At 37.8% G+C, this 18,198-nt stretch overlaps 2 protein-coding genes across 2 annotated transcripts; one reads left to right on the forward strand and one right to left on the reverse strand.

The window, feature by feature from the left end:
* On the forward strand, window positions 371-2,648 carry LOC18766373 (histidinol-phosphate aminotransferase 1, chloroplastic). Its single transcript, XM_020570562.1, has 4 exons — window positions 371-486; window positions 738-895; window positions 1,605-1,747; window positions 2,260-2,648. Exons 1-4 carry the CDS (start codon window positions 458-460, stop codon window positions 2,389-2,391), a joined length of 462 nt encoding a protein of 153 aa, XP_020426151.1. The 5' UTR covers window positions 371-457; the 3' UTR covers window positions 2,392-2,648.
* LOC18768289 lies at window positions 3,587-11,571 on the reverse strand. The gene is made up of 7 exons (XM_007199655.2): window positions 11,049-11,571; window positions 9,807-10,568; window positions 8,648-9,003; window positions 7,176-7,387; window positions 4,728-4,984; window positions 4,450-4,628; window positions 3,587-4,128 (listed from the first exon to the last, which is right to left on the reverse strand). The coding sequence occupies exons 1-7, from the start codon at window positions 11,314-11,316 to the stop codon at window positions 4,045-4,047; spliced, it is 2,118 nt and encodes a 705-aa protein (XP_007199717.1). The 5' UTR covers window positions 11,317-11,571; the 3' UTR covers window positions 3,587-4,044.

Below are 18,198 nucleotides of genomic sequence, written 5' to 3' on the forward strand. Positions count from 1 at the left end.
TCAAACAAAAATTATTACGGAAGTTGATGTTCTATGTTTTATATTTTACCTATTGAGAGCGATTCATAAGCTATGGGATTTTATCCAAATCAAGCACTTGAGGTCGAATCAAGATCAGCTTGATAAGAGAAAGTGACAACTAAAATGATTACCAGTTGGCTTGATTAACAAATGATTTTTGAATATCTTGAAATTGACATTTTTTTTGGTCAACTCTTGAGATAGTCTTGGTTTATTCTAAACTTGAGAACTCAAATTGCCTGATTGACTTGACTTATCCACATATCTAGCCCTTGGTTGTAGAGCTGGATGAGCTTTTGTTTTAATATGGGTTGCGTACCGGTTTGTTAAAACTACTGGTGCAACTAGGAAACATGCCTGTTTGTTTGAGCAAAAAGGAAAGGATAAGAATCTTTCCAGCTGTCTCGCTGAGAAAGTTATCAAGCAAGAAATTGACATGATATTGGTGTTTGACTGGGATTTAAGGTTAGTATGATGAGCTGTAAATAATGTCAGACATATTGGAAGTATTATAAGTAGAATTGCCTCTTGGGTTATGAAAATCTTGATAAAACTGGCTCTTGATTTTTTGTTGTTGTTTATCACTCTTAATTGTCCTCTATGCTTTAGACTAATTTAATTTGGTTTATGCTGATTTAAAAACTGTGCAGACTGTTCTAGAATCTGTTTTTCACACTAAGATATTATATTTTCATGCTCTACTTATTTTATGACAGTATAATCAGTGACGAGATTCTCTTGAAAGTCCTTGAGCTTCCTATATTGGTGGTGCTGGATGAGGCATATATTGAGTTTTCAGGTCTCGAATCGAGGCTGCAATGGGTGAAAAAGTATGAGAATTTAATTGTTCTTCGGACATTTAGCAAACGAGCTGGTATTCTTTAATTTCTTTTGTTTCGGTATTAAATTATGATTGCTGGAATACCCCATAAATGTCTCAAATCGTTTTATCTGTTCGTCCAGTAGTGATGCCTTGAAGTTGTGTCACAGTGCCAGCCAAGTTTATGCTTATAAAGGGCAACTCAAAACTTGAATGGGTAAAATTATTAAATTTAAAGAGAGAAACTTAATTTCTCTGCCAGATTCGAACTATAAATTGCTGCTTTTACTGATGATATTGCATGCATGTCATTTTGATGTTTCATGTGTATGGATGTTGTGAATTTAACAATGAGTGTAGGGTTAATTTATCTTATGTTTGCCAAAGTTGATTTGTCATATTTTCATGTTAATTGTTTTTTCAGTTTTGAATTGATTTTGTAAATGTTTTAGTTTCTTAGTTTCAACTTTTATATAAATGGTAAATTCTTTTGGGAATGGGCAAATGGTCCGCGTTGGGTATGGAGCATTTCCATTGACCATCATTGAATATCTTTGGCGAGCAAAGCAACCATATAATGTGTCTGTTGCTGCTGAAGTTTCTGCTTGCGCAGCATTGGAGAACCCCACCTATCTCGAGGTTATGATTCTTAGGATTAATCCCATGCCTGTGAATGATAATAATTGAAGTATTTTAAGACCAGGTCTTGAAGGTATCATTTGTGCTTATCACCATATCTAATATGGGTTGCCAAATATACCAGATGGTGAAAGAAGCTTTGCTACAAGAAAGGGAGAGGCTTTATATAACCTTGTAAAGGAGCTGCCGTTTCTCAACCCGTATCCAAGCTATTCCAATTTCATTCTTTGTGAGGTTACATCAGGAATGGATGCTAAGAAGCTGAAGGTATTTTTTTCATCTTTTCCTTCATATAGCATTGTGTCATCATCTTAGTAAATTTGAGGTTCTTTATCCAATTTATTGCATTCGAGCAATGCATATTATTAGGGTTTCAGTAGTAGAGTGAGAAGAAAGAAAAGAGAAGCGTGGAAAGGAATTCAACCCTATAGTAGTTTTAGCCATTCTGCTACGTTTGAGTGCCTTAGTGTAAACTCGTGTTGGACTAGTTATGAAAGCCACAATTCATCTAATTCAATAATAGAACTTATGAAGCTGCCAACACCACCACCAACACCCCCCAACCCCGAAAAAGATTTAACAGGAAGTTTTTTTAGTTTAACAGGTGAAAAGAAGTCTAAATCACAAAGATAGCTCTGCACAGTTTGGTGTTTACCTAAGTCAGTTTGAGGTTGTATCATGTGCCATATATATTGGTTTGATCCACTGTAGGCCCAGAAAAACACCACTGAAATTTGCATAATGCTAACGTTTTTAGCGAGGTTTAAATTTTGATGCAGGAGGACCTTGCAAAAATGGGTGTGATGATTCGTCATTACAACAACAAAGAGTTGAGTGGTTATGTTCGCATATCTGTCGGGAAGCCGGAACACACTGATGTCTTGATTGATTGCCTCAGACGATTGTCTTAGTGCAGTACCTCTATTAGGCATGATTTACTACTTCTGCAACTCCTTTCTTTCTTTTTTTCTTTTTTTTTATGACAAGGAATGGTTCATTTGATCTCCACTGAAATGATTTATCACCTTGCTAAAATAGAATTTTCTATTGTATTTTAGACTTATTACTAACAATATATTTATATGTAATAAAAAATGATTGGCAATTATTGTATTATTGGTAGAAAAGATGGATTATTGATGGTACATGATCACCAGCATTCACAATATTACGCATCATTGATGGTACATGATCACCAACATTCACAATATTACGCATCACCATAGATTGAGTTATTTACACTAACATCCCTTTGAACTTTATATTTTGGGTTTTAGAAATTACACGAACACGCCTAAGGTAAATTATTTTCACAAAACCCTTTTCCGTTGATTTTTGGTCCAAAGATTGATGATTTTATATATATATAAAAATTTCAAATGACATAATTACCCTTTAAGATTAAATTACATATACATTCATTGAGGTTAAATTTGTTATTTGCATAAGTTGTTTATTTAGGAAATCATCAATTTTTGGACGAACAATCAACGAAAAGGAGTTTTGTGAAAACCATTTGAAATCTCAGGGAGTGTTCGTTTAATTTTAGAAATCTTGGGGGGTTTTACGAAGACACCACAAAACTCAAGGGTGTTAGTGTAAATAACTCCCATAAAATCTCATCGTTAAAAGTTCGTAGTGTGGTTGCTGATTTTCTGACTCTTGTTTTGATTCCCAAAGTGTTGGTAAACACTAGAATGACCTTGAATGGGAGTGACTCATTCTTTCCACTTCCAAGTAAACATGCCATTATGGTGTTTTTTGTTTTTAGGTCAAAATTTGGGAGGGGATGGGAAAGGTATAATTAGGGTTCGAACTTGAGACCGCTACAAATGCTCTTACCACTGAGCTATGGACCCAATGTCAAACATGCCATAATAGTTATCAAACCAATCATGTGCAACTCCGCAATGTACACTATCTTGGATTTGTAGACTGATTCAAAAACTCTCTTTAGAAAAGACAGGTAAAATTAAACCAGAATATGGGTAAGTTTTTGTTTTTGTTTTTTTAACTTTTTGGCCAGGTAGATAAAACTATCTTTAGAAAAGCAGAAATCAAATCACATTGCACAAACTAAACCAAAATATGAGTACCAAAGTAAAATCCAGCCAAATTACTCAACAAAGTCAATTCAGTGAAATCAATTATCAAATTGTATTGCCTAAAAAAAATTATATATTGTACATGCTTGAATGACCCATTACAGAAACAACAAAACCGCAATATCCATTTGCTGTAAAATACATGGGACTATGATTTGGATATTCCTACTTGAGGTATTCCTACTTGCCTCCAGAGGGATCAATGAATGAAAAAATGGGATGAATACAACAAAGCTAATGCAGCTTGCATGCAGAGTTAAGTTTCTTTCCTGAAGAGGCACTCAGCGTGGTGGTAAAAGCAACTACTGCAGTGCTTACTTCGCCCCTGAGAACTCTCTGAAAAAAAAAGTTCGGCATCATTGTAGACTTCTTTCACCATGAGACAGTCGGCACAAACACAGTGAAAAGTGTGACCAAACATATAAAAGCAGGTTTCAGAACAGCCAATCTAGAAGAGATTCACTCTGTTGCCTTTTGCCGAATATTCTGCTTCTCGTCTGACCTGTGGCGAAACAACTTAGCTATGGCTCTCCTCTCACAATCCTGCAATATTGACGAACCCAGATAAAGACTGTTAGATCCAATCCATGCTCTTTTTCCTCTATTCTTCATAGAAAAATGATTGGCTTCTAAAGAGTCATTCTTCCTTACAAACTGAGGTGGCAAACGCACTATTTGACTTGTAAATTGGGATTTACCCACCTCAGCTTGTAAGGAGAATACTCCTTAGTCTTTATCCATAAGGGATCCAAGCATCTTTATCCACTCATGTTGGTTGTTGTGGAGAGGTAAATCTTACAGTCAAATTATTCATGTATTTTACATTCATTTTGGCTATAAACAATAATCTGCAGAAATTTTCACCTTGAACATATTAAGCTGAAAAGGTTTTCCAGGATTCATCCTTCTTAACTTCTGGTATGTATATGCAAAACTTAGCTGATCACGAGGAGTAAACCGCTCAACCTCATTGAACCATAGACATGAAAACAAATTTGACATAGGAGTGTGTGCCCGGACAATAAAAGATCCTTCTGGTACATCTGCAGATGCAATAAGACAAATTATGTCATATACTGGTAAAGGAAAGTGCATTGCAGCCATAATATTTTAATGAAAATGTCTTTTGAACAAAATCATACTGCTGGGAAGAAGCTTGTTGGGATCCAAGGCGTTGAATCTTGTCAGGCCATCAGCCTGGTAGAATGCAAATTGTTGATCTATGATGGTATGGTTATACTTATTCAATCTCTTATTCTGTGCAACCTCTTCCCATACACAGTGTCGGTCATAGTGATTCGAAATTGCATACTCATAACCTTTTCGCCACAAGAAGTATTCCAAAATGAGCAAGGGATCAAGTTGGAGGCGCAATTTGCTGTCCAACCAGATTGAATACCTGAAATTTTATGGAATAGTCTGAGACTAGAGCTAGTTTTCATAAGAAAAAAATACAAACTCAGCAAAATAAACAGACAAATCCAACAAGCAACACGTACAAAAGCACAAGTCCCACTACAGTAATATGCTTCTTGTTAGATTTTGGTCTAGATCTTAGAGTTGAGTATTCGGGTTTTCAGTTAGTCCTTTATGACGGTTATCGTGTTAGGATAGTGGGACAGGGGGAAAATGTTTAGTGGTCACATCCATATCCCATTGTACTCAAAATACTCAAGACTTTTAAGACCTGAATTTAGAATATTTGAGTAACGATTCAAGTTTTCCATCTCTCTCTCTCTCACACACACAAAACAAATTCTTTGTACAATGTTCTTTAAATCTTCAATTGCTAGCTTAATGTCACAATCCTTAGTGTTCTGTGTTCTTCAATACCTGTATTATTTTGGAAAGATTTATTAACTGAAATCTGAATTCCATAATTCTCATGGACACATGCATAATCTAATCTACACAATTAACATGTATAAATCCACAAGTTAGTGATGAGGACATCTTTGTCAAACCCATTAGGGTTTACAAACGAAAGAGATGGAAGAGGGAATTATTAATTAGTTTCCTAATTTATTTGTTAGTTCCTAGGTTCTCCAAGTTTTCCAGATTTCATTAGGATTTTTAGTTTTTCCAGATTTCGGTAGGATTTTTAAGTTTCCTATTTTATTTGAATTAGGATTTCTTTCCTAGAATAAGTTTAATTTTCCTTTTCACTCTAGGGTTAGATTATTATAAATACCCCGTCTATGTAATTCATTATGGAGTTGAGTTGTTGATTGGAGACTACTTGGTGTGAAGCCAAACCCCTGGAGAGATTCCAGACCTATCCCTTTTGTTCTATTTTCTGTTTTTCATTGTTTTCGCTTCCGCTAAACTACCTAAATACTCAATTCACCCATATCCTACATCAAATTTGGTATCAGAGCCAGGTTTTCGTTTTCCTTGGGTTCGAAATTTTCAAATCTCTTTTTCTGCATGTTGTATGTCGAGTGTATGGCTCCAACTACAGTTGGTAAGACAAACATGCCAGCAATGGTCTATGAACGGATTGTTCATATGCTGGAAACTCTAACAAAGCAAGTGGCAGATTCCAAAGAACGATTTAGACTCATGGATCATCGTCTTGCAAAACTAGAAGCATCCAAGCACCCTTATGTGGATAAGTTTGACGTGATCAATATTTGTTCAAAGAAGGAGTCTCGAGAATGTCAATCCATTGATGTTTGGAAACAAGGAGAAAATTTTCAAGACAATACCACGGAGATTCAAGTAGAAGCTGCTGGTCAAGGTGAGTTTAAGGAAGAAGTGTGTAAGCCTGAACTTCTTGCTAGTGTTGTCGACATTAAGGTTGAATCTGGTGAGATTTTTCATCCTATGATGACACTAGTAAGTTGCCCATTGATTGAATCACCGTTCAGCAAAGGAGGGAAAGTGTGACTGATCAGTCAGCATTCCCACAACTCATTGATTTTATCAGATTTGGGAGGGAGGCAGAGGATGAGTCTATATGTTTGCACGCTGATTCCGACTTCCAGGAATGTTACTACAATTCTAACTCGCCGGAGTCGAGTTCTTCTCAGCCAGGGAGAATTGATGAGGACATCTTTGTCAAACCCATTAGGGTTTACAAACGAAAGAGATGGAAGAGGGAATTATTAATTAGTTTCCTAATTTATTTGTTAGTTCCTAGGTTCTCCAAGTTTTCCAGATTTCATTAGGATTTTTAGTTTTTCCAGATTTCGGCAGGATTTCTAAGTTTTCTATTTTATTTGGATTAGGATTTCTTTCCTAGAATAAGTTTAATTTTCCTTCTCACTCTAGGGTTACATTATTATAAATACCCCATCTATGTAATTCATTATGGAGTTGAGTTGTTGAGATATAAAGGAAAGTTTATTTTCCAGAGATTGGAGACTACTTGGTGTGAAGCCAAACCCCTGGAGAGATTCCAGACCTATCCCTTTTGTTCTATTTTCTGTTTTCCATTGTTTTCGCTTCCGCTAAACTACCTAAATACTCAATTCACCCATATCCTACATCACTTAGCATAGTAGTTAAAAGCTTTAAAGACCGCTACCAAGTATAATTAACTGCCCAGAAGATGACAATTCAGTACAGTTTACTAGTTACATTCTCACCTTGCAGAAGGAAAAAGCCGATGAGGCAAAAGTTTTGGTATTTTTCCCACTCTCCGCATATCAGTATATGGTAGGTTCTTCACCACCACAATCTTCCATAAACCAATAAAACCCATCCGATCTGGAATTTGCCCTTCTGAAGAAATGGTTTGCAAAGTAACTTCATCGACAAACATAACAAAGCAAACGTACTTCCTTGACAAACGAGACACCTGAAATTAAGAGAATTTCAATTGAGTCAATGTTCATTTTATCTGTTTTTTTTTTTTGGTCTATGCCATTTATCATAACTTTATGTCTAAATGAAAGAATATTGACTAACGTTGAGGGGGGTTACCACAGTGGTTGTGGCTCTCCCCCTTCCCCCCTGCTTGGCACCTAGGATCGAAACCCGAGGGTTTCTTTCCTCCCAATGTAACCACACACAAAAATTTGATTAACAGACACAATAAACTCAAAGTGGCATTGGTATTGAAAATTTCCAATGGATAACTCAACTTAATGTAGAGATGCTTTGAGAAATATTTAGAAACATGGATAGATTCACTTTCTTTCTAAAAAGATAGAAACTTTTATTAGCACAAACTCAAACTGTAAAGTGGGGGACAACAAGCCCATTTCTATTGTAACAAAACGAAACAAAAACAAAACAGAACAGCCATATAGCTGCCTTCTAGTCTTAACAAATGGCAGAAAATTAGTGCATTAGAAACTTTGGCCCAAAGAGATGACTGAAAAATCACTCTAACGTACAACTCTTCCCCATCCGCCAATTTTTGTAATCATAGCAAAATCCCTAGCCCTCTCACATGGCACAGAACAACTTGCATCTTTGGAATGAGACAATGTAAGATATAGGTCTGATATGTCTGATTCGTGACAGCATTAACAACCCAATTTCTATAGCAACCCCCATTAACTACTCTTTTATTTCTTCATTCTATTTGTCAAACTAACTGTTAGATTTGAAGCTTTAGCTATGAACACGATGTTCACCAAATTTCAATCAGATCTGACAGCAACTACCCCCCATAAATTTGATCCAAACTCTTGGGTCAAAAAGTACGGGCAAAATGCTAATATCGTATGCAACATAGATGGATAGTTATGGGTATTGGATTGGCTTGAAAATTTATGAGCAAAATTAAAACTTTGAATCTAATGGTTGAATTGATTATAAACAAATCTTATGAGTTAAAGTTCCATCTATTGTATTTAATTTCATTTGTTACCAAGTTAACCGAGCCTAAAATGTCATGGTGCAAAACTTGTATTTACATGTGTGCCAATGGCTGTTAAAAGCTCAATGCTCAACAAAGACAATATGCCAATATGAAATATATAGTTTCATTTCTACTTTTTTTTTTTCTTGATAGAAAGATTATATGAAATTTAGATGGCCTAAAACAAATGAAACATCATTAAGAAAACAGTAGACAATTTCTTTTCCTCGGGAAAGGGATTCTCCTTACCGTTTTACCATAAGGCATCCTCAAGCGATCTGAATTTCCAAAGATGCAAGACATAACAGCAATATGGCATCTGCTGATGTAATTTGTGTCATCTTCTGCCAAGTCAAATCCAGTGCTTGGGGATTCTTTAGGACCCTTAACAAAGCCACACTTTATTTTTTGATCATTTGCCAAAAAGGAATTTTCCCGTTCTTGCAGAGTCTGATGCCCTGCAAATCTAGGTTCCCAATGCTCTTCTCCTTCAGGCTTGTCCTCTGCTTGAGTATACTGCATGCTGAACCTTGCAAACTTTCGACTTTCTAAAGGCTCTATAAGCTGTGCAGTAGAGTTTAAAAACTTCATCTCACAAGAGGAACCTGAAGAATATCAATATGACAAGTCAAGAATACAACAACAACAAAAAGGAGCAACCCCTATTAAAGCACCTAGATTGAAGGACAACTACCGTCATGACGTTGCATTCAACTATATGCATAGATCAATCCTTCAGAAACTGAGCCAGAACCAAGAAATCCAAAAACAACTAAAGTGGCTCTTCTAAACCACCATGGCCTTACTCACAGCATTTACTCTTAACGACAATTCCAAGATACATACAAATATCAATACAGAGCAGTACAGATTCATTAATAAAAAGCACAGAAGGTTTCTTTTCAAGTAAATGAAGTTTAAGTTTTTCAGTACTACGCTCATGATTTTTTTGGAATACCTACATCTTTTTTCATTTTTGTCTTTCTAACTAACGGAAATAAAACTAAGGAAATAAATATGGGTAGCAGATAAGTAGCCGCTTTCTAAATAGTACCATTATACTGAAATGTATACAGTTACCTAGTTGCAACAAGAATGAACTGTTTTGTCTGTACTAAGTCGACTTATAGGATTTGCAATAAGAACTAACTCTTTTCTTTTGTCTGTACTGAGTAGCACTTCTATGATTTGCATAAAGATTCTAATTTGTAATCAATGACATGCAGAAAGCAAGAGACCAAATGTCAAAATGAATGTCTAATCTAGAAGCAGAAGCCAAGTGTAATTCACTTATGCAAGCTGAATCAAATATCAATAATTGAGAAGATAAATATTAACTAGACGTGGTTCCTTCCACACACACACACACACACACACACAAATATGCAACAAGAAACAGATATGTCACCAGAATATTTCCGGCGCTTAGGTTTCCTTTTTGAAGTTGATCGTGACTTTTTTGAAGATTGACCAGAATGTATACTGACATGCCTGGGCTTTGTGTTAACTTCATCAAGATTTCGAGAGTGCTGAACAGGATCATCTTCAAATGAATTGGTGGAGACTTTCTCAACCTTGTTGGCAACATTTTGATCATTAGTTCCAACATCAGGAAGATCAATGGACTCTCCACTATCTTCATCACGTGATTTTTCTTCATCAAAATGGTCATTCTGATGTCCCATATCTTCATATTCATCCATGTGAGTTTCATGAAAATCAATCCCATCATCATACTCGTCATCAACATCAATTACCTCCTTTTGCTTATCCAAATCTTCATCCTTAGATTCTCGACTATTCTTTAGAGAGGCCTCATACTCAGCTTCATAAATTTTCAACTCATTGCGCCCAGCTTCATTGTACAATCCACCTTTCCTACTGGAACTTTTAGGAAAGTCATCATTCAAGGACTTCTTGTCACTGTTTTTAACTCTCACATGAACATCACCCTTATCAGTGGCTTCATCACTAACACCTGCACTACCATCCTCATTATAATCTCCATCCCTTCTCCTATCATCTTTATCCCAATACCTAGAATCTCGACCATGAACTACTGAACCCTTCCCAAACCTAAGGACTTTAGAAGTCTCCGTGCGTGTCACATTTGTGAGAAAGTCAGGATCATTCTTTATGTCATCTTCCTCAGCATGATAAGTATTTAGTTCTGCACCAACACAAGAAAGCAATCACTTGATGCTAAACTAGGATTCATATAATTCCAGTACCAGATGCTGCTGAATTAAGTATACCACTTTTTCTTCATAACAAAAAATTAAAATAAAAAAAAAGTTCCAACAACCATGGAAAAGGGAATCAAACAATTAAAATGTATCTGAAATGTTAATGGGAATGATCCTTTTCCTTTATCTTCTCAACAATCAAGCAAAGTCATTAAATAATCAAAATTCAAGTGAAACATAACAAGATCAAATGCACAGATCTTTCAACCTAGATAGGAAATAGGAAATCAACTAAAAAGCAAACTACAGTGTGATCCTTTTTCCTCTATTGTCTCACCAGCCAAATAAAGTCCGCCATTGACAAGTAACTAACTACTTTCTTTTCATTTCCTACATTTTCCCGGGAACCAAACAAACCAATATTAAACACACACACAAAAATGAAACTTGAAAAAGGAAAATACCTCTGCTGTTTCGGGAGAGGTAATAGAAGGCCAGAAGAGTAAAAACGAAGACTAGCGCGAGAACGAGGACGACGGCTCCAATAGAGATTCTAAATGGGCCCTTGTCGGATCGACCCGATCGGCGGCCCCGACCCGGTTTGTGCGGGGCGGTGCGGATCCCGACAGCGACGTGATCTGGTCCTCCTCCTCCTACTCCGCCGTTTGAATGGTGGACATCGTGGCCACGTAACCCCAACCTCTCCATCCCTGGCTGCCTGTGCTGAGCCATTCTTGCATTGTAATCTTGAATTTAACTCCTCCTCTCTCTCTCACTCTAGTCTCTAGAGTCCAGACCAGAGAGTCCTAGGATTGTTTATTTTTCTGCGTTTTTCTTTCCTTTTCTTCTCTTTTTTATTATTTGTTTTTGTGGTTTTCTGTGAATATTTAAAAGAATAAAATAAAATAAAAATAAAAAACCAAAATAATTGGAGTTGTGTTTTGGGAGGGAGTGGGAAGGGAGGAGGGACGATGATGACTCAAATTAAGATCTTGTTAATTTGATCTGTTAGTGCCAAAATTGCACATGAGATCTGTTAGTTTCTCTAAAATAATGTAATTTGCTACTTTTTTTTTTAGAATAGGATTTCATTCATAAGCCCAAAAAGTATACAAAGATCGGAACAAATACAGTAGCCTAGTTAAAATCTTCCTAGGAAAATTACATGAGACAAACCTTAGGTAGGAAAGAATATTACACATGTCATGAACTAACAAGAGAGTTCGACACATGCTACTTTGAACTACTACAAAGAACTTGTAACAGACGAAAATAAAGCACAATTCAAAGCCCCGCAAAGAACAACCCACTACAACATAATACTGCCAAAGAAAAACTCCTATGCACGCATAGTTCGATGTACAAAACAATGTGTCGTGAGGGTCAAAACATAGCCAGTAGAAGTACCAATACCAACTCCATGAGTCTACAAAGAACCAAAAGAAGATAGACAAAACAAAGCACAACTCCAAGCCCCGCAAAGAACAATTCGCCACAACATAATATTGTCAAAGAAAAACTTCTATGCACGCATAGTTCGATGCACAGAGCAACTTGTGGTGAGCGTCCGAACATAGCCAGCATAAGTACCAATACCAACTCCATGAGTCTTAATCTAGACTCCTACCCGACAGGGCATGGGGGATCAAGATTGGTCTCTTAGCGCGACGAACTTCCAACAGAATAGCATCATAATAGGAACGTTTATCGGATGCGAAGCCCACAAACGTTCCAATGAACACATTAGAGAGAATTGGGAGACTCCTCAAGGTTAACCTCCATCTTTTTTTCAGCAAATTCGGCGAAATATAGCTAAACAATAGTAAAGGCTCTATCACCACTCGGATCCCAGATCCCCACCACAAAAGAACTCAGAGAGATGGGAATAAAGACTGCAACCAACAACCCTATCCGCCGAAAATCGCGCCCAACACCGAGGATCCTAGAACACACCAGATCCATTCGATCCAAGAACTTCTAGAAGCTAACCACCAATAAACTCCCAACTAGCACCACCAGCACCTCGCGAAAATCCCTATCACAACCCTCATCACCAAGTCAACATGAAGGCTACAGACCCACACAGCCACACAACCACGCAAGAGTCGAGAACTACACACCAACGCAAAAACCAGACCAGACCACCAGCGAAGCACTAACCTTAAGAACACCACGACAGAACCACCACGTCAAACATACCCCGCCGAAAACATGCGAATCAGCAAAACATGAGCTCTAGGACATGACGACAGAACCACATGCCAAACAGTCTTTGTTGTAAACCAACGAGTAAGGCGTTGAGCTACCCACCACAATCCTAAGCGGCCATAGAGATAAACGATTGCCCAAGACCACACCGACAAAAGAGAAAAGTGAGATAGCGGAGTACGAGGAAGCATTGGGAGAAGAAGTTTGACGACGGCGGCGGCCAGAGGGCATAACCTATATCCAAACTCTAACCCTAACACTAGTCTCTCCTCGCGAGCGAGAGAGAATGCAAACCCTTACTTTGAGTTTTTCAATTTAATTTGATTTGCTACTTATTAAACAAAAAGGATTAGATAGGAATTTCAGTGGGACAAATTAAAGTTATTTAGATATTGAATTAGGATACTGATCGTAATTCAGATACGAATAGTGTAGAAAACTTTTTTTAAAGTAATATTCCTTGAATTGTTACACATTTTTTTCCCACACTCTAAAGATTTTAGGGTTATTAGGAGCAATAGTCCCATAACTATAGCCTGATTTGTAGTTCCCTCTATTTTGATGTCATGTTGGGGTGCACTGAGTAATTGTAGGAGTTGGGGACCTGGGGTGGGAGGAGCTAGGGTGGGTCCGGAAAGATGGTCGCTGTGGTGGTTGGTATGGTGGTGAGAAGAGTTAAAGGAACAAGCATGAGTTAAAAGCCAAGTAATTTCTATTTTTGACCCTCAAATTGGCAGAAGAAGCTAAGCATAATTGACGGTAGGACCTCTATTGCTAATGAAAATGGAGTTGAAGGACCAAAGTGTAAAACATGTTATAATTCAGTGACTATTACTCCTAATAACTCAAGATTTTAAAAATTCAAAATGTTTCATAACTGTTTGTAATCTTGGTTTAATTAAATGAAGCTCCACTTACAGTTGTAAAAACATTAAAAGTAAAATTATAAAAACATTAAAAGTACTCCTTTTTCATTTTAATTTTTAAAAAAAATGTATTTGCAAACATGGGTTTAGTCATGTTGAGCAGATGTGCTCCCCACTCATCACTCGAGTTCGAATCCCCTTTTCCGTAGTTTACTTTACAATAGAATATTACTTGTATCAAAACAAAAATGTATTTTACAATCTCTATCGTGTCCCATACTACAAAAATGAAATTTAAGTTTACTTTTTTTCAAAAGATAAAATTTATGTTCTTTTTTTTTATGTCAAGAGATGAAATTTAAGTTTACACATAACGGAGTATGGAAAATTCATCCTCCAATGAATAGAAATTGCAATGATACAGAAGGTGTTTACACCATAATTAGCCAAGCGCATTCGGTATTAGAAGACTGATAACTAGGTAGGCACGTCGGCTGGCAAAAGGAAAGAGACACTCCAAAGACACTCAGACAGCCTTTAGAATACGAGTGACATCATTACCTTCTCAACCCACTGAAGGAGGACCTCCTTTCGAAGCGGTAGCCGCTTGCCGATGCTCTCAACTATAGAACTTAGAGTCATAGACACGTGTCTCTACCACGGTGATTTGCACAAAGTCCCACATCAAAACTTTGTGCAAATTCTCAGTTTCACTTCCCTATAAATGGGGAACAGTACCTAGTTAAAAAGAGTAACTATTTTTTACCTTTATTGTTACTCTGTCAAAATTACCACATATCTCACAATCGCTGATTTAAGCATCGATAGCCTTCGACAGGTACCACATCGGTGCCCGAAACTTGATGATTGCTTCTTCTTCATTTTCTTCTGTAGGATCCCTTCGTGCCAAAGATTCCTAATCTTCTTGTACTGCTAAAGATCCAATACTCCTTCATCTAAGTTGACCTTCCGAAAAAGAGCATCAACAATTTGGCGCCATCTGTGGTAATCGACTCATGAATCTCACTTTTCTACCAGTTCCGCTGACTCCATCTCCTATCCGACCCCATCATCTCTTCTGCCCTTCGCACTCCCCAATATTGAGCGAAGCTAGTCTTAGCACCCAACTCCATACCCCACATGTGGAGTCCTCCCAAAGGAAACCTATTTAAGAGGAAGATAAGATGCTCATACTCTTAGAGCGAATCTTGAAGCCAAGAATGGTGTTCAAGTAAGGGGAGTGGTCCCTTTGTTGTTGGCTCTCCCTTTGATGTTGATTCTCCACCTTGTAGCTCTCTAAATAGGTGCAAAGATATGCACCTCCCCAAAACTCTTCACCAATGATTGAATGGGATGAGAGAATGAGTAGACAACAAGTGAAGAGTGGTGCTAGCACCCTCACTTGATGTGATAGATTCAAGGGGTTAGGGAGAGAGAGCTTGATGTTTTCTCTCTTCCAATTTCACCAACTTGAAAACCCTAAGATGATAGGATACTATAGTTACACACTTATATGATAAAAAATGTCACAAGAGTGACAAAAATACCCCTATGCCCTAGTGTAGCCGCAACCCCCCTTTGTGTGTCATCTTTGAGCTATCTTCGTCCAACACATTAATCCTATAATGTGTCACATATGTGCCTAAATCCATATGGTCAAATCCCTTTTGAATTTCCAAGTCATATGGGACCTTTAATTAAAATTCATAACTTTAATTGAATAATTAAATTAATCTAATTAGTTTAATAACTCCAGTGATTTGACAAATTCAATCACTCACTTGTCTAACGAGTGTTAGTCCCGGTCATCCTTAGTTGACCGTGTCAAGTGTTGGGTCAACCATTTGACCTTTGACTTTGACCAAGTCACAAAATCATTCATTCTCTTCTTAATTTCCCAATCAATTCCTTTTCGGTGTGCAATTTTATAGGTTCTAATTAGTAAGGTAGTGGGTATGAATGATTCACTTTGAATCAAGTGTGAATTGTATCCCTCCATACAATTCTCCCTACTGGCGAAGGCTAATTATAATTAGTCCTTACAGGGCTTCTACAAGCCATGAGTGACACCTAGCAGTAGGTCATGGCTACCCAAGCTAAAAAGAATTCATTTAGAGAACCTAGTCAGTTTGTGACTACAATGCAATTCGATCCTTATCTAATTCAATACTCTATGTCCTATTCTCGGGATATGGTAAACTTGTGTCAAAATCCCTAATATGACATCTCTAGATTATATGATTCAATTTGATGAAATTGCAAACGTACTTGTTTCAATTTCCATATGATACTTTGGCCAAAAATTCACGAATCATATCTTTAGAGTATTCTCTCTTCTTACTAAGAGCAGAGATTCCTTGTTGTACATTCACCTGTGTCTGCGTATATGTTGAAAATCCTGAGGAATGCCTTTAAGTCTCATTACTTTGATACGACCGTGTGGTGCTCTTAAAGAGAAACAACATATATACAAGACAACTGTGATGTCTCAAGTCTAAGGATTAATTGGCATTATCACAACTTAGAATTCTTTGTTTGACACTTGTAAGTAAGACTTACATACAAGAATTCCAAAGTTGATCATGTTTAGTGGACTCCATCTTTTATAGAGCACCTACACATCTATCGCAGTGTCTCTACACGAATGACATGAGACTAGTCATCCTCCCAATTGAGCATACATAATGTGTACCAGTCTTTACGGATCACCATTGTCCAATTGGTGATCCTATGACCAGGAACATTTTTAGGATACGATATTTATATGTATGGAAAGGTCTCGTGCATCTAACTTCTTTTAACCACTTTCCATTTATATCTTAATCCATGGACTTGTTACTTTGTGGACGTTATGTATCTAAAGCAACGTTTTTGCCCCTTTGATTATTATATATATATATTATTTCCTTTGAATTATTCATTTTTATATTGGCTTCTAGGGCATATATCTAACAATAGTGCCCCGAGACAACCTAGGCCTGACAAGGGCAAGGGCTACCTTCATCCTGAAGAGACCAAGTCGCGACTCCTTCAAATTTCCCCACCAAAGGATCGGCTTCATGCCCCAACCAAGATTTACAAGGACTACAAGGACTGCATCTCGGAGCTTCGGCCAAAGCCCATCCCTATTCCTGTAGACCTTGATAACCCACGGGTGGCTCACCTTGGCCCCTTACCAAAGCCCACTCGTTTAAATACCTAGGAGGGGGTTGGGGACTCGAAAGATTGGGAACTTTACCATCATGAGGACTGGAAGCCGTACCATTCCAAAGCTTTCGAAGAACGGGAAAGTTATCCACCTCCACCCACCCAACAAAACAAATCTCCAGCACCCGACGCCCTCCCTTATACAGATCCTGCCATGCGACTTCTTTTCAAGAAGGTTCGCCGTCTTGAGGACGAGTAACACCACAACCATCAACCACTTTGCACGAAGCCACGCCCTAGCCCCTTCACTGAGAGTATCCTCAATTATCGTCAGGAAAATAACGTTCAACCGCTTCGCATTGTCTTCTACATAGGTAAGGAGGACCCCCTGACCCATATCCATTCTTTTTAATCTGCCCTAAGGTGCAAAGGTCTCAATGATAAAGGCATGTGCCTCATTTTCCCCTCTACCCTTAATGGCGCCGCTTTGAACTGGTTCTACCAGCTTAACCCTCGAACTATCAACTCTTTCGACCGCCTGAAGTAGAATTTCCTGGACCATTTCAAGACTTAGACTGATCGTTTGTACTCAGCGGAACCTATATATGCTTCGGTAGGGTAAAGACGAGCCCTTGCGGGAGTACGCCTCCCGCTTCAGCCACGAACATTCCCGCTGCCCGGAGATAGACGATCGTGCTGCCTTCGGCGCCTTCAAGACTGGCCTTCGTGAATCTAACTTCCGTGGTCCACAACAACCCGTGGAACGCCTATGCTGAATTAATGAAGCTAGCGGCCATCCATGCCAAGGCCGAATGATAGAATTTTTAGTACCTGTGCAAATAGGGTAAAAATCACATAATACTTGTAAGAATGCAAGGCTATTGTATTCTAGATGCTCATGCAAGATCGTTCTCCTCAAGGACTATTTAGCAATTTATGTAAAAACAATTTCCAACTAACTACCTAAAATTAAAAGTTGAGAAAGATGCTTATGAAAATGTTTGATACTAAAAACAAATTTAAACAAAAACAATTACGATTGAAGGAAAGAGTTTTAAATATCAATTTATAAAAGCACTAGGGTTTCACCATCACCTAGCAATCCTCTGAATTTTCACAAATTACTTATGATTTGCACATGCCACTTTAAAGGTTAGGTTTTCCTAATTCATATTCTACTTGGGACCTCCAACATAGAACGTATACCCAACATGCAACCTGTCCCGATGTTCAGATGAAATCTGAACATGAAAGACTCATTATGTTTTGTGAACACCCTTTGAAAAACCATGCAACCCTTAAGACGTGGTGTTCACCTTAAGTAACTGAAGAGGAGCTGGAGTGGCGCGCGTGCAGCGGCAAATCGGGTAAACCGCAGATCTGGGCTCCGACC

Source organism: Prunus persica, chromosome G8, assembly GCF_000346465.2.
Source record: "Prunus persica cultivar Lovell chromosome G8, Prunus_persica_NCBIv2, whole genome shotgun sequence".
In the NCBI taxonomy this organism is placed as follows: Eukaryota; Viridiplantae; Streptophyta; class Magnoliopsida; order Rosales; family Rosaceae; genus Prunus; species Prunus persica.